The 16,849-nt window shown below is 37.5% G+C and overlaps 1 protein-coding gene across 3 annotated transcripts in view; it reads left to right on the top strand.

The window, feature by feature from the left end:
* Positions 1-16,849, top strand: part of TENM1 (teneurin transmembrane protein 1) — a gene marked incomplete at both ends in the record, with an annotated part of 529,505 nt that overhangs the window by 348,428 nt on the left and 164,228 nt on the right. For all 3 annotated transcript variants that reach the window (XM_084259136.1, XM_084259137.1, XM_084259135.1), the window contains 3 exons: positions 9,221-9,406; positions 11,363-11,386; positions 13,222-13,368. In XM_084259136.1, the coding sequence (XP_084115262.1) occupies positions 9,221-9,406; positions 11,363-11,386; positions 13,222-13,368 (357 nt within the window). The remainder of the gene's footprint in view (positions 1-9,220; positions 9,407-11,362; positions 11,387-13,221; positions 13,369-16,849) is intronic.

Here is a 16,849-nt window from a genome sequence, read left to right as displayed (position 1 = left end):
GTCTAGTTCTTTAATCCATTTTGAGTTGGTTTTTGTGCATGGTATTAGGCAGTAGTCAAGCTTCATTCTTTTGCATGTAGCGACCCAGTTTTCCCAGCACCATTTATTGAACAAACTTTCTTTGCTCCAATGCATAGTCTTTGCTCCTTTGTCAAAGATTAGTTGACCATAAATCTGTGGGTTTATTTCTGGATTTTCTATTCGATTCCATTGGTCTGTGTGTCTATTCTTGTTCCAATACCATTCCGTTTTGATGATTATGGCTTTGTAATATAGTTTGAAGTCTGAGAGTGTGATGCCTCCATTCCCTTCTTTTTTTTTTTCAGGAGAGCTTTGGCTATTTGGGGTTTTTGGTGATTCCATATGAATTTCATCAATAATTGTTCTATTTCTTTAAAGAATGACATTGAAATTTTTATTGGAATAACATTGAATCTGTATATTGCTTTTGGTAGGATGGCCATTTAGTAATGTTTATTCTTCCAATCCATGAGCAGGGGATGTCTTTCCATTTCTTTGTGTCTTCTTCTATTTCTTTTAACAGTGTTTTATAGATTTCTTTCTATAGGCCCTTTACCTCTTTTGTTAGATTTATTCCCAAGTATTTGATTTTTTTTTGTTTTGATAATAAAAGTTATGTTTTTTTTTATTTCTTCTTCTTCAGATTTATTGTTTGTGTACAGGAAGGTTACTGATTTTTGCGTGTTGATTTTGTATCCTGCCACTTTACTGAACTGATTGATGAGTTGAATTAGTTTTTCTATGGAGTGTTTGGGGTTCTCTATGTATATTATCATATCATCTGAAAATAGTGATAGTTTGACTTCTTCTTTTCCTATTTGGATTCCTTGTATGTCTTTCTCTTGTCTTATTGCTCTGGCTAGGACTTCCAGTATTATATTGAAAAGCAGTGGTGAGAGTGGTCATCCTTGTCTTGTTCCAGATCTTAATGGAATTGCTTTCAGCTTTTCACCATTGAGAATGATACTGGCTGTTGGCTTGTCATATGTGGCTTTTATGATGTTGAGGTATGTTCCTTGTATCCCAAGAATTTCAAGGGCTTTTATCATGAATGGGTGTTGCACTTTGTCAAAAGCTTTCTCAGCATCTATTAATATTATCATATGGTTTTTATATTTCTTTTTTTGATGTGTTGGATAACGATTGATTTTCAGATGTTAAACCATCCTTGTGTCCCTGGAATGAATCCTACTTGGTCGTGGTGAATTATCTTATGGATACATTGTTGGATTCTGATAGCTAAAATTTTATTGAGGATTTTTGCATCAGTGTTCATTAGGGAGATTGGCCTGTAGTTTTCTTTTTTTGTGTTGTCCTTGCTCAGTTTTGGTATTAGTGTAATGTTGGCTTCATAGAACGTGTTTGGTATTATTCCTTCCTTCTCAATTTTTTGGAAGAGTTTGTGAAAGATAGGCACTAATTCGTCTCTGAATGTTTGGTAGAATTCATTTGTAAATCCATCAGGTCCTGGGCTTTTGTTTTTGGGGAGGTTTTTGATTACCATTTCAAATTTGCTGCTTGTAATTGGTCTGTTTAGGTGTTCTATTTCTTCTTTATCTAGCTTTGGGTGATTGTAGAGTTGTAAGAATTTGTCCATCTCCTCTAGATTGTTGAACTTGTTTCCATATAACTGTTCATAGTAGTTACTGATTATTCTTTTGATTTCTGCTGTGTCCATTGTGATTTCTCCTCTTTCATTTATGATCCTGTTTATTTGTGCTTTCTCCCTTTTTTCCTTTGTGAGCCTGGCTAGAGGTTTGTCTATTTTATTGATTTTTTTGAAGAACCAGCTCTTGGTTTCACTGATCTTTTGGATTGTTTTTTTAGTTTCAATTTCATTTATTTCTGCTTTGGTTTTTATTATTTCTTTTCTTCTACTGGTTTTGGGTTTTTTTGTTGTTCTTTTTCTAGATCTTTGAGCTTCGAGATTAGGTTGTTTCTTTGAGTTCTTTCTTGTTTCTTGATGTGAGCCTCTATTGTTATATATTTTCCTCTATTACTGCTTTTGCTGCATCCCATACATTTAGGAAATTGGTGTCCTTCTTGTCATTCAATTCAAAGAATTTTTTAATTTCTTCTTTGATCTCCTCATTAGTCCAGTGGTCTTCCAGTAGTGTGATTTTCAATCTCCATGAGGTAGGAGAGTGTCTTGCCTTCTTTTTATGGTTTATTTCTAGTTTGATGCCTTCGTGGTCAGAAAAGATGGTTGGTATGATTTCAATCTTGGTGTATCTGTTGATGTTTATCTTGTGTCCCTGTATGTGATTGATCCTGGAGAATGATCCATGTGTGCTTGCGAAAAAAGTGTACTCAGATCTTTTTGGGTTTAGTGTTCTACAGATGTCTGTTAAGCCCTAGTGCTCTAGATCCTTATTTAGAGCTTTAGTGTCTTTACTTATTTTTTGTCTCGTTGATCTATCCATTGTTGATAGTGGTGTGTTGAAGTCTCCCACTACGTATGTGTTTTGTCTGATGTCTGTTTTCAGAGAGGACAACAGTTGTCTGATATATTTTGGTGCTCCTTCGTTTGGTGAGTATATGTTAATGAGTGTTATTTCTTCTTGAAGTATTGTCCCCTTGATCATAATGTAGTGACCGTTGGGGTCTCTTTTTACCTTTTTGAGTTTGAAGTCTGTTTTACCTGATATAAGTATAGCTGTTCCTGCTTTCTTTTTTGGCCCATTTGCTTGTAGGATTGTTTTCTATCCTTTAACTTTGAGTCTATTTTTATCTTTTGTAGCTAAATGTGTTTCCTGGAGACAGCAAAAGGTTGGGTTTTGTTTCTTAATCCAGCCTGTGACTCTGTGTCTTTTTATTGAAGAGTTTAATCCATTTACATTTAGAGTTAATATTGATATGTTAGCATCTGTATTTGCCATTATGTTTGTCTTTCCTTTGATTTTATTTATTTATTCTTTTAATAACTTTTTTTTTTTTTGGCCTTCTTTTGTTGTTATTCGCCCCTCTGAGGTTCTGGCTTTAGGACTCCTTGTAGTATTTTTTGGAGTGGGGGTTTAGTCGTAATGAAATTCCAGAGTTTCTATTTGTCTGGGAAGGTCCTCATTCTTTCTTCACAGAGGAAGGAGAGCTTTGCGGGATAGAGTATTCTTGGTTGGCATCTGTTTTCTTGGAGTCTGTTGACTATGTCCCTCCACTCTCTCCTTGTCCATAGTGTTTTTTCGGAGAAGTCTGATGTCAGTCTGATTGGTTTTCCTTTGAATGTTATCTGTTTCTTCCCTCTTGTCAGTTGCATTATTTTTTCCTTGTCTTGGATTCTTGGAAGTTTTACTATTATGTGTCTTGCTGTGTTTTTCCTTTCGTCATGGAAGTTTGGTGGTGTTCTTGCTTCTTGTATATCAATTTTCAGCTCCTTCTTCACGTTTGGGAAGTTCTCTTCAATTATTTCCTTGAATATTTTCTCTGTTCCTACATCTCTCTCCTCTCCTTCTGGGATTCCTATAACTCTTATATTTCCTTTCCTCATGGACTCAGATAGTTCCCGAAGTCTTTCTTTGGTCTTTTTCCTTCGTACTTCTCTTTCCTTTTCTGTTTTGGTTCTTTTTATTTCTGTGTCTTCAAGAGTACTTATTCGTTCTTCCATTTCATCTATTCTGCTTTCATTGCTTCTCCCAGAGTTCTTTAGTGCCTTCATAAATTCTTTGATCTCCTGCATTTATTTTACTTCCCTCTTTAGGGACTCAATTTCATTCTTCTGAGCATTGTTTTCCTTAATGACTTCCATCAGTTTTTTCATCACGGCAATTTTAAGTTCTTTTTCTGAAAGGCTCAGAAGTTCTTCCAAGTCACCGTAGTTGCAAGCTGGTGGGTGGTTTGTTTTTGTGTGTGTGTGTGTGTGTGTGGTGTGTCTTTTTTCTGAGGCGTTGCTACTTTGCTTGTAGTTTTTCTTTTCCCTGCTGCCTGTCTTCTAATTTGCCTTATGCATTGGGACACTGTCCCGCTGGTACTGGCTGGCATCTTTTTGGTGTGTTCTTTTGGGAGATTCAGAAACTGGTATTCCAAATGAATCAAAAATTGTTATGCCAGAAGTCTAGTGAGGCAGTGGTACTTTGAGTATGTTAATGGTCACTGTCACAGAATCTCTCCTCCTTCTGTGTTTAATTACCAATGTGCGTCTTGAAATCCCACAGACTTCCCTGGAGGTGGGCAGCTGGATTGCACTCTGGGTTCCAAATCTCTGGATCCTCCTCTGGGCTCCGACTTTCTGCCAGGTGGGACCAGGCTTGTGGAGGCCTTCAGCTCACCTCTGACTGAGCAGGGAACCTTCTCCCTCTGGCTCCACGGGGAGCCTTCTGCCAGATTCAAGCAGTCTCTTTTGAAGAAAGGTCCCTGTTCTAAAATGGCAATTTGGAGACAGGCACACTCTTCCGCGTGCCTGGCCTGCCCCGGCGGTGGGCGCCTGCTCCCCCACTGGGTTCGGACTGCTGGCCTGAAGGGGCCTGGCGTGGGCAAACTTCCCAGTTCACCTCTGGCTCCTCTGGGAGCCTTCTGCCTGTTTCAAGCAGTCTTTATTGAAGAAAGGTCCCTATTCTAAAATGACGATTAGGAGACAGATGCACTCTCCTGCGCACCTGGTCGGCCCTGGCCGTGGGTACCCACGAGACTGTTAGCCAGAAGGGGCCTGGTGTGGGCAAACTTCCCAGCTCACCTCTGGCTCCTCCGGGAGCCTTCTGCCAGTTTCAAGCAGTCTTTATTGAAGAAAGGTCCCTATTCTAAAATGGCAATTCGGAGACAGGCACACTCTTTCGCTCGCCCATTCGGACCTGGCTGTGGGTGCCCACTCCCCCTCTGGGCTCGGACTGCTTGTCAGAAGGGGCCTGGCTTGGGCGAACTTCCCAGCTCACTTCTTTTATTTTTTTAATAATAAATTTTATTTTTATATTCCCCATACAATTGCAACCCCCTTATTTTGACCCCAATCCATCCCCTCCCCACCCCCACCCCCCATAGAGTGTCTCTGGTTCATCATTGTTTGTTGATTTTGAGTTTTACTTTCTTATAGTTATTCTTTTTCCTGGTCCCTTATTTAAGTTTTCTAGATTTCTGCTGTGAGTGAGATGATCCAGTATTTTTCTTTTTCTTTCTGGCTTATTTCGCTGAGCATGATCCCTTCCAGCGCCATCCATGTTGCTGCAAATTGCATGTGTTTATCTTTTTTGAATGCTGAGTAATATTCCATGGTGTATATGTACCACATCTTCTTGATCCAGTCATCTATTTTTGAGCATTTGGGTTGTTTCCAAAGCTTAGCGATTATAAACAGTGCTGCTATAAACATAGGGGTGCAGGTGCTCTTTGGAATTGATGTTTCTGTGTCCTTTGGGTAAATACCTAGGAGTAGAATTGCTGGATCATATGGAAGCTCTATTAAACTTTATTAAAATGGCCATACTACCAAAAGCAATATACAGAATCAATGCTATTCCAATAAAAATTTCAATGTCTTTCTTCAAAGAAATAGAACAATTATTGATGAAATTCATTTGGAATCACCAAAAACCCCAAATAGCCAAAGCTCTCCTGAAAAAAAAAAGGGAATGGAGGCATCACACTCCCAGACTTCAAACTATACTACAAAGCCATAATCATCAAAACTTCATAGTATTGGAACAAGAACAGACACACAGACCAATGGAATCGAATAGAAAATCCAGAAATAAACCCACAGATTTATGGTCAACTAATCTTTGACAAAGGAGCAAAGACTATGCATTGGAGCAAAGAAAGTTTGTTCAATAAATGGTGCTGGGAAAACTGGGTCGCTACATGCAAAAGAATGAAGCTTGACCACTACCTCACACCATACACAAAATCAACTCAAAATGGATTAAAGAACTAGACATAAGACCTGAAACCAGCTCACTTCTGACTCCTCTGGGAGCCTTTTGCTCGTTTCAAGCAGTCTTTACTGAAGAAAGGTCCCTATTCTATGGGGTGTTGGTGATTTTTTTCTGGTCGCTAGGTGGCGCCAGAGATCTCTCCTAGTGTCCTTGGGGAGCTGTTTTTTTTTACCCCGTGGGACAGGGGAACAGAGTGGGAGTGGTAGGGAAAGCCTCGACGGCTTTGGGGTGCTGTGTCTGCCTTGTGCCCCACTGTTGTGGGGATCCCACGCCCCGAATTTCGTGCCCCGGGTCTCAGTTCCAAAGCCCTCAGGTCCAGGATGTGGGCTGTAGCCCAGTTCAGTGTCTGCAGAAATGGCGCCTTTTGCACCCCACTCCCGTGTCCGGGCGCCTGGTTTCTGATTATGCTGGGAGGGACATTCACCTCATTGAGGGCCCCCGCGCGTCTCCCCGCAAGCCTAGGTCACAGGCGTGGGGACCTGGGCAGCCATGATCCACGTATCCTTTTCAAGCGCACCGCTTTTCCGCACAAGGTTACCGGCTGGCCTGGGGCTGTGTGCAGGTCTCCGGGAGTCTTTGTTTTTCTCTAATGGTGCCTGAAGCCGTTCGCTCACCTCCGCAGCGCATCCTGCAGGGTTCTCCACAGCTCCAGTTCACGGCGTGTGGTGGCTGAAATAGTTCCTTTCCACTCTCAGTCCGGCTTGATGCGTAGTTTGTTCTTGTTGGTTGTTTTAGTTTTTTTGTTTTTTCCTCCTTCCTGTTGGTCGGAGAGTGCCGACTTTGTGGGTTGGGGAGGGTAGCAGGGTTCTGAGCTTTCCTCCCTTCTAGTCCTCTTCTATGGCAACTTTCTTCTTCGGGTAGTTTGCTGGAGTCACCCGTTTATCTTCCATGTCTCAGTTTTCACTGGGACCTGCCGCTTTCCTCCCTATTAACTTTTTTTTTAATGGGAGATCTTACTTGCTGCGTCTCCTCACCGCCATGTTGATCCGCCCCTGCATATTTAGACTTTCCAACTCTCCATCTTTAATGTTTCAAAGACCTCATCTCTTTTCCCTTTGTGTATGTAAATATCCAAGTCCCTTGGTTACCCAAGTAAGCAAGTCATTACTGCATGGACATACTGTTACTTCTTTGGCTGTTAGTATCTGCTTTTCTTCTGACACTTAAGTATTTCTATTTCTTGTGAGCTAAAACATACAGATTTTTAAATTATTAATTCTGTTTGGCATGCCTCAAGATTTATATTGAGATGGCTTCTGGGTAATCTAGCCTGCTTTTCTGTTTCTGCTGTTACTATTCATCTATTACTTTTCTAGGCAAAATCCAGAATGATATACTCTTCTATGTCTGATATTTATAAAGCAACATATGTAAAATGTTTGCCTCTAATTCTTTCAGTCAACTCTGACTTGAATGGCTTTGACCAGGTTAGCTCCCCAATCTTATAAGGATCCTTTCAGTTCGATCTCAGGAACAACCATTAAGGAAGCTTAATTATAATCTCAGGTTCATCCAAAGAACTAAAATTATAAATCCAAATTATCAATCAGAGATTCAGAACCAAGATATAGAGAGTAAGTGCTGCTTCAAGATTTAACTACTTAAGGCCAAGTCCCTTTTTTGTATTTTCTAAGCCCTTGACTTTTCCTCCAATCTGGTTATCAGACACATAGCTTTGCATTTACTCTCCCACCCATTCCAATCTGATTTTACCACTACCACTTTATGAATAAACCATGTCCTAAAGTCACCAACAATTTCCATGTTGGTAAACCCAGTGTGTACTTCTCTATTCATGCCTCCCTTGACTTCTAAGTAATATTTTACAGGTACCTACTCTGTTCTTCAAAAAGTATCCACTTTTTGGTTTTAGTGCACCACAATCGCCTGCTTTTCTGCCTATGACTCACTGCCTTTTCCTTCCCAATCTCCTTTGATGATTACTCTTTTTTCTTCCTCATCTTCAAGTCATTGAATACTTTGGGGCTTATTCCTGGGGCTCTTCTGTTCTCTCTCTTTAGGGATAGCATTCAGTTCTATGCCTTTAAAATACTATGACTGCCACTTTTGTATCTCCAGCCCTGGCCTGTCACATTCACGTATCCAACTTCTGAATGGACATTTTCACTTAGCTATCTGTACATTATCTCAAAGTTAACATATTTGATCTTCCACCCTTTCATTAATGACAGCCAAAACTTTAATTTTTCCTTTCTCTCATTCCCCATATCCAATCTTGAAGAACTCCTGTTAGTTCTACCTCCAAAATGTAACTCAAATCACTCCAGTGGCCCTGTGAGGTATAAATATGATCATTCCCTTTGTGTAGTTACACAAGCAGAGTAAAAGCATGTTAGTAAATTGCTTATAATACAGAGCTTTTATGAAGAGGAATCATTATTTCAAGTTCACTACGCTTTCCATCATCCCTTGCCCCTCAAAGAATACTTGTGGATGAATGTATAAAACCACTTCAGACTTGTTTTAAGACTATGTCTATCTTATAAAAGATAGACAACTTGGCTTCCAGAGTACCTTCTTTTTCTTCAAGGATATGTGGCCAATTGTACCCAAAATCTATTATATGCATTCTATAGGCTCTTAGCTCCATTCTCCTCCTTCAGCAAGGAAATTTGATCAAGAAAGAGACTTTTCCAGTTTTTATATTGGTTTCTCTATTTCCATGGCTTTATTAATATTCAAAATTTCTCAATGAAGTCAGGAAGATAGAAGAGAAAACCTCAGCAGAGCCAATATACACCTTGATTATATTGGCTAAATATTGAATGGCATTTAAAGATAAATAGACCATGTATTTTAATCAGCCAGGAATCTCTTTAATGCTTAAAAATGTAAATATTATCAGTATGATCAGGGAAATCAGTTTATTATCTTCACTGAAAGCTTTACTCTTTATATATTATGAATTGTTTTTTTTAGAAAGTTCTCTTTCTAATTGTAGAGCCTATCTTCTTTAATGCTATTTTACTATGTTTTCCCCCCTGTGATTTCTTGAACCACATTGTCTGTGATTTCAATGAATTTTTAGTGAAGCCCACTTAATATTTATTTGGCATTGACTTCATTTCTAAGCCTTGAATGCCATTATCATTTTATGGATTTCTCAAAATCAATTTGACTTAGAGTTTATTTTGTATATGAACACAACTATCTTTTTCCAGACAACCTTGTACATTCACTGAAAAACTAGATATCTGTGACATTTTGTTTATAAATTAAGATATATATATATATAAATATTTCTAATGTCTATTAGAAAGAGTAGACTCTGGTTTTAACAAATTGTGTAAATATGCATGCTTTCTTTGAAATACCCACAGAGCTCTGCACCATGGAGTGTGGTAGCCATGGTGTCTGCTCAAGAGGAATTTGCCAGTGTGAAGAAGGCTGGGTAGGGCCAACATGTGAAGAACGTTCCTGTCACTCTCACTGTGCTGAGCATGGCCAATGCAAAGATGGAAAATGTGAATGCAGCCCTGGATGGGAGGGCGATCACTGCACAATTGGTAAGTACCACCATTCTCTAACAATGTAAATTGGATTAAAGAAGTAAACTCAGGGCCTCCCCTGGTGGCCCAGTGGTTGAGAGCTGTGCTGTGAAGCTGCCCACAGCCTCTGCAGCACCGGTTCCATTCCCACCTGTCGATCCCCGGCCACCGATCCCCGGCCGCAGGCGAGGTTCCCACATGGTGTGACAGACCACTCCTGCCATGCCCACCGCTCCCCTCAGCAGTGTATTTCGTCAGTCTGCCTGTTCTGTTCACCACTCTGTCTCTGACAGTACCCTCCCGTGCTTCTGATGGTACCCAGTGCTTATATAAATAAATAAATAAACCTTAAAAAAAAAGAAGTAAACTCAGTTGAGTGAGTGAATCATCAGGCTTTTCTTGTAGAATTTGATGTTGGAGGAGAGAAGGAAGAGGGTTTTTGATAAGTTCAAAAGTTTCATTAACTAAGAGGTTTCTTCTTCTGTTGCTAATATCTTACTTCTTGTGGGATTTCTTTTCTCGTTACCTCAGAATTCCATAGATTTTCTGCTTTCCAGTGCTTTGAGTTACTCAAATGAAAAATGATACATTGGAATAAAATGTCATTATTTAATAAGAGAAGTGTTTTTGTTGTGAAGGTAACATTCGTAGCCTATTTTTTTCTTTTGAAAAGTGTAGGTTGTTTCAGTTGAAAGCACTTAGAGACAATTTCATTCAATGCAACTACTTTAACAGGGCCCATTCGATATCATTAAGGACTTTCTTTAATGTATATGAGGAAGACACTTCTGACCTACCATCAATAGAACATCTGTCTTAAATTGTTTTATTGTGTAGTATCGAGAGTTTATACCGAAGTATCCCTGGTCACTAGTTTCACTAATTTTCATGATGCTGCCTGTGAAACAGTCTATGGGTATGAGAAGGCCCATGTAATAATTAATCTGCCCTGTGGTCTTCATGGTAAAAAAGAGACTCATCACAATGAAGATTTCATTTATAAAATATTTTTCTGAAAAAAAAGAAATGTAAATAATAAATAATAATCAATGTATGTTTTTGACATATTTTTCTGAAAAAAAGGAATCAGAAATAATAAATAATAAAAAATAATAAATGTATGTCCTTGACACATACATATATCTGCTGGTGTGTTGCAAATAGAGAGTGCCAAGTACAATTCCCATTGTTAATCCAAAGAAAGTGCATCCCAGGGTGTTCCATTGCGTTTTATGACCACACAGAAAATTCATGCAGAACAAAAGCAAGCATGAGCGTCTGGATTCCCAATTCATTGTTTGTGGGTTTTTTCCCCACCAGACTATACAACAGCTTTCATTTTCAGGTGAAAGTATTTTGTTACAATGGTTGGAACCTGCCAAAGTAATGTATAATATATATAATATATATAACATATAATCTTAATAAACTGCATTACTGCTCTACTAAAGGTACAGTAAGTCTTGTTCTGTGACTGTGGAAAATATTTAAGATTCATTAAAAAGGTCGTGAGGGGTGAGATTCAGATGCAGCTTAAGTAATTACATTCTTGCACTACAGTAAGTTTATTGCCTTCACATAAGAGGGTTTAAATATTGTGATGATTACCAAAGGTGGTTACTCCAGTACTTCCTTCTAAAGATATTACTAATAAGAAGTTCAAGCTAGTACTCTTTCATGAAAGTTATTACTGAAATGTAAAAATGCAGTTCTTATACTTTTAATGAAATATGACACTTTTTGGGGAAGCCTAATAGAGTTTCTTGCAGGAAAGCCATTAATATCTTTCCCACAGAAAATATTATTCACAAACTACAAAGGCCCGTGTACCAACTTTTGAGCTGCAGGCATTTCAGTCGTTCACAGTTTGCCATTCTCCTCCCAGGCAACAGATGGTAAACCATTAGTACATGTTGTAGGGTTTTGGTCTCCCAGAAATTCATTCAATCACTCTTTTTCCTCCCCCTCTTTCAGCTCACTACTTAGATGCTGTCCGAGGTAAGATTTTTTTTCACTAACTTTATAACAGAAAAATATTTTAAACAAAATATGCATGTGGGAGTAGAGGGGTCAGTGGGGCATTTTTCTCTTGGCAATCTTAAGTGGAATATTGTCAGGTTCGTGGTATGATAGACTAGAAAGTAATTTGTTTTCCTGACATCGCCATTTTTTTCATGGTGTAAAATGAAATGATAAGCAGTTTTAAAAACTATTTTTCCTTGTCTTTATGTTGAATTGTGTGTGTGTGGGGGGGTGTAAACAGATATGTAATTATTAAATGAGTGCTGTTTAAGTAGACAGATGAACTTTTTCTTTAACATAACAACACAGCTCTTAGTCTTATACCCTGCTCTTATAAGGGCAGAATTACTTCCCTAAAAGTACCCCACCACCCATTCCCCCCAGGGATCTGTCTTTAATAGAAACAGAAAGGGGTTTTTGTTGGATGTCCTGATGTCTTTCATGACCTCATCATCAGAGGTTGAATATGTCCCAAAGTATCCCTAATTTCTCTTTGTCCATTGTATATCAATGAGAATGGAACTAGATAAATTCCTTTCTTAAACCTATATATATTCAACCTATATCACTTCTTGAGAAATTATATAATTTGCATATGTGTAAAACATATATTTTATATATACACATATATACATATATTTAATCTGTTCACTTTCTTACAGCCATCTGTCATCTTAAAGTTTTTTCTTCTCTGGAATTTTGATAATTGCTTGAAAAAACCATTTGGACAGAACACTGGGTTATTTGTACAGATTTTAAAACAACCATTCTTTTGCTCTTTATACTTGTGAAATTTTCTTTCAAAGACAAAAAAATGAAAAGAATATTGATTGGACTATCTCCAGCAAAATCCAGATCTGGTCCTCTATTGCTACTGGGAAAATTTCCAAAAGCTATATGTCACTATTGCTGTCTCTGTTCATCTGCCCACATGCACAGGTGCCCTTTGGAATAGCCTAATTCTGAACTAATGGTAGAAAGAATAGGGCATCCCTGAGAAATTAAAAGCCTAAATAGAGGCCATTGTCAGTGTTTGTGTTTATCAGTGGCTAAAAGTCATTGAATTGTAACAATTTCCTTGACTCTCCTGTTATTCTCCAGAATTCTAAAAGTCTAAATTTGGCATGCATTAATTACATAAACATTTGTTGAACACTTACTACAGACATATGTTGCAGTAGTTTCTGAGAGAGATATCAGATAAGTCAAATATTCAGTCCTTAGTCCCCAAATCAATAATCTTGAAGAGAAAAGCTAAATAGATGTAAAACAACTGAAGCACATTTCTAAGACACTATATTGGAAAATATTTAATGGTATGTCCTGGACCCTAAACCAACACACCTAAGTCCTGAAGCAATATATCACAAGGAAAAAAAATCAACACAGGCTAGAAGTAGTTAGGGGAAGCTTCTATTCGTAGAAACCACGTCGTTTTCCAATTCATTGGTTGTAACTAGATATAGCATCATCCATCCAGTTTGATTGAGATGAGGTGATACATTTTTCAAAAAGGAACAAAAAGACATTTCTTGTCCTCATCAGAGTTTTCATCCTATCTGTGCCAGAGGTTGGGAATTGGGGTGAGCATTAATAATGCTTAATTGGCTCTCTGAGGAAAAGCACTGTAGAGTAAGGGATAACAAGTTCCCTGGGAAGATTTTGTAAAGGAAGCAAGCTCCTCTTCCATTTATTCAACACCTCATCTGAATGGAGCTGAGATGATTACATGCTTCCCTATAGACAGATACATCAGTGTTGGCCAATCCCATTCTGAAGTCTCCATGATTGTTACTCTGCTGTATTTTCAGATGGCTGCCCAGGACTCTGCTTTGGAAATGGGCGGTGTACCCTGGATCAAAATGGTTGGCACTGTGTGTGTCAGGTGGGTTGGAGTGGAACAGGCTGCAATGTTGTCATGGAAATGCTTTGTGGAGATAACTTGGACAATGATGGAGGTGAGTCATTTATAAAACATTCATATACGAAAGGAATAAACCAGCCTCTGGTGCAGTGGTGAGCAATCTGGCCACGAGTGAAAATTAGGAATCCTTAGTATAACCATTTTGAGTTATATATGTACATATTATTTTTTAAATTTCCCTTTATTAAATATTTACTAAAATCAGACAACACATCAAACTCCTTACACATTATATCTCATTTAATTCTTACAGCAACACTATGAGGTATCGGCACTATTATGTTCCCTATTTATAGATGGGAAAACTAATGCTTGCGATGGGGATGGTAAGTGACTTTTCCAAGGTCACACAGCTGGAAAGTAGCAGAATCAATGTTACCATTCAGACCTATAGGGTTTCAGAGTCTATTTTCTTAACTACTATAACCATGCTGCCTCCCATACTTCAGTCATTTATTATACCAAATTAAATGAATATACCACTGTCCAAACTGTCCAATGCTAATAATGTAGCTTGTACTATACATATTGTTTTTATAAAGAAATTGTTTTCTTTATTCTTATTTAGAGCTCCCTCTTGTGTCTCTACCTTTTAGTAACACTTTATGTCTTTCAGAGGACATACATCAAGACAATTTACAGTAGATTTTTTTTATATGTAATTCAAGAGCTACTTGTGATATCTTAAAAAACCGTATGTGGCTACAAGGTCTCAGGGTAACCACTTCTGTTTTAGTCAAGCAAACAAAAGCATTGTGTAAACAGGCCTCGAAATAAACAAATCACCTGTGGATGAGCTTGAAACCAAAAAACAAAAGATCACTTTCTCCTTTCTTCTCAAGAAAATATGAAATTAACAAAAAATTTCTTTCTAATTTGTGTATATTAGCTTAACATGAAATAGATTATTAAATTTCACTCCTCAGGCTACTATGGCTGCTTAGACAGTTATATACCTTGTCATTTGAATCCAACCTGGGGGCTTATCAATAAGGCACCAATCACAATTTAAGAAGCAAATTGGGTGTAAGAATTTCCTCTTTTACTTATTTGGGCTAGCAGTTTACCTTAAAAAGATATGCAACCTTATAAATTTTAAGAATCAACTTCTTGATTAAGAGCATAAGACTTTGAAGTTAGATTTTTTAGGTTCAAATACTAGCTCTGCTTTGTTTGATTTGGGACAAGTATTAAATGACACAATCCATGTGAACTACTAAAAGATGATAAACTATACCACTCACCCCCCACCACACAGACACACACACACAACTTAGAATAACATCATTTTCTGAATGAACTGTTTAACACCTATCTAAATGGAAAATTGCTTGGGTAGCCAGAATGAGATTTTCCATTAAATGATAGATTGTTCAGCTATTTGCTTGATTTTTATGGCCATCCAATACTTATCTTCACCTTCCTTTACTTTCTTTCCATTATCCTCCCCTTTTCATGGTATTCCCCTCTTCTCCATACCAATTAATCTCTGCCATCAATTAAATCCTAACTCAAACCACATCTCCTGGAAAACTTTGACATCTACCCCCCAATCTCCAATGGTGCTTATCAAATGCACCATACAATCAATCACATAATTATATCTTATCTATATGGTTTCCTTGTTACATGTTGAACATGACCCAGAGTCCATAGTTCTATGCCCAACATAATTAGTAACAATATTAGCTCACTTGTATGTAGTGTTTACTGTGTATGAGGAATTGTGCTTTATGTGAATTATTTCATTTAATCTCTATGAGATAAGAACTCAATTAAAACCACTTTACAAACTAAGGAACCAAGGCACAGAAAAGTTAACTTGTTCAAGATCATATAACAAGGAGATGGTAGAGCCAGCTTGTAAACCTAGGTCCACTGTCTCATTCCAGAAAAAAGATTTGAGCTAGTAATACAGATTTCTCAGTTGATGTTTGATTCAAAGGTTATGCTCAGGAAAGACATTTACAACTTATGCAGTGAAGCCATTAAGCTTGGGTCAAAATAAGCTTCCTGTCTTAATAAAATTCAGCTTGATAAGAAATAATTGACTATCTAACATTTTTTATGGCCTGAAGGTCACCGCAAGGCAGTCAAAAATGTTTAATGAATGGATCAATTAAATATTGATGGATTGTCAATTCTCAATACCTGTGGTATATGTAGATCCAAAAGGCATAGAAGACTTTGTGGAATGTGTGTTGAACTCTGAAGAGTCCTTTAAAACTGTGTCTATGTAAATCTCAATCCAAAACCTTGATATGAGCTCAGTGTATATTTTAGATCGTCTCTTTGAGGAGTAGAGGGAAGGTTCCTTAAGAGCTCCAATTACCCTTTTTTTCCTTTAATAGGATTAAGATGACATTGACAATAAGTATAATTCAGTTCTACCTTGAGATGGAAAGATGGATTCAATAACCTCTGAAAGCCACTTGTCTAAGATTTTGGACAGCAGTTCCATTTTTGTACTGTTAAAATGTTTTTCCTAAGAATACATTGGGTACCCTTTATTTGGTGGTCTCAGCTCTCCAACTATGCAGAATGATTGAATTCAATTAGATGAATATGACCACTGATTAATATTTGCACATTTGTTAGTGCTGTGTGTGTGTGTGTGTGTGTGTGTGTTTTAATTAAGTCAGAAAGTGCCAGTTGAACCTCTTGGGGAAAAATAGTCCTAATTTTTACAATGAATTTCTTAAGAAATCTTTTCAGTCAAAAAAAATCATGTTTAAGCAGTTGCTTCAAGTAGCTGCTACCTGATTATTCCACATTATAGCTGATACTTAAAGAATGGCCATATTTTTTTTGCATCCTAATCAGCTTTGAATACTCATTAGTATTACTCATACTTCCCACAGCTTTGACTTTAGTTATACTCTGCTTCAATGCTTTGTGGCTCTTAGTAACTAATTGGGTTGCACTGAATATGTGGGTGACACAGCTAGTCTAGAAGCTACCTAAGAGCTCCCTGGCCAGTAAAAACAGAGAACAAATAACCTTTGGATTTTTTTGTTAGTATGCAAATAAAAATGAAAGCATTCTTGTACATTATATATATATATAATATATATATATATATATAAGAATGAATTATAGCCATAAGCCTATCAAATGTCTTGACCTCATTTATCACTTTAGTCAACAAACACCTACCATATGCACAACCCTCTGTTTGGGGGCAGAGATTTAATTTAACATCCTGGTGACCACATTCTCATTTGTCTTTATTTGGGGTTTGGAAAATATGAATGCCATATATGACATACACATATGAATTGACATCAGAAAAAGAGGACAGACGTTATATTAACTGTATCAGAGCAAAGAATAACCTAAAGCAAAGAATAGTGAGGAAGTTAGAACCATCATACATCAAAGAATATTTTAGAGCTAGGATAATCAAAACAAAGTGGTACTAATGTAAGAATAGGCAGATCAATACAACCGAGTAAAAGCTCTGGAACACATTCCAGTGCAAATAAAAATTTAGTATATTATAAAACTAACATCAA

Source organism: Talpa europaea (assembly GCF_964194135.1).
Source record: "Talpa europaea genome assembly, chromosome: X".
Classification (NCBI taxonomy): Eukaryota; Metazoa; Chordata; class Mammalia; order Eulipotyphla; family Talpidae; genus Talpa; species Talpa europaea.
The sequence above is the reverse complement of the archived record's forward strand: the minus strand, read 5'-3'. Positions and strand labels throughout refer to the sequence as shown.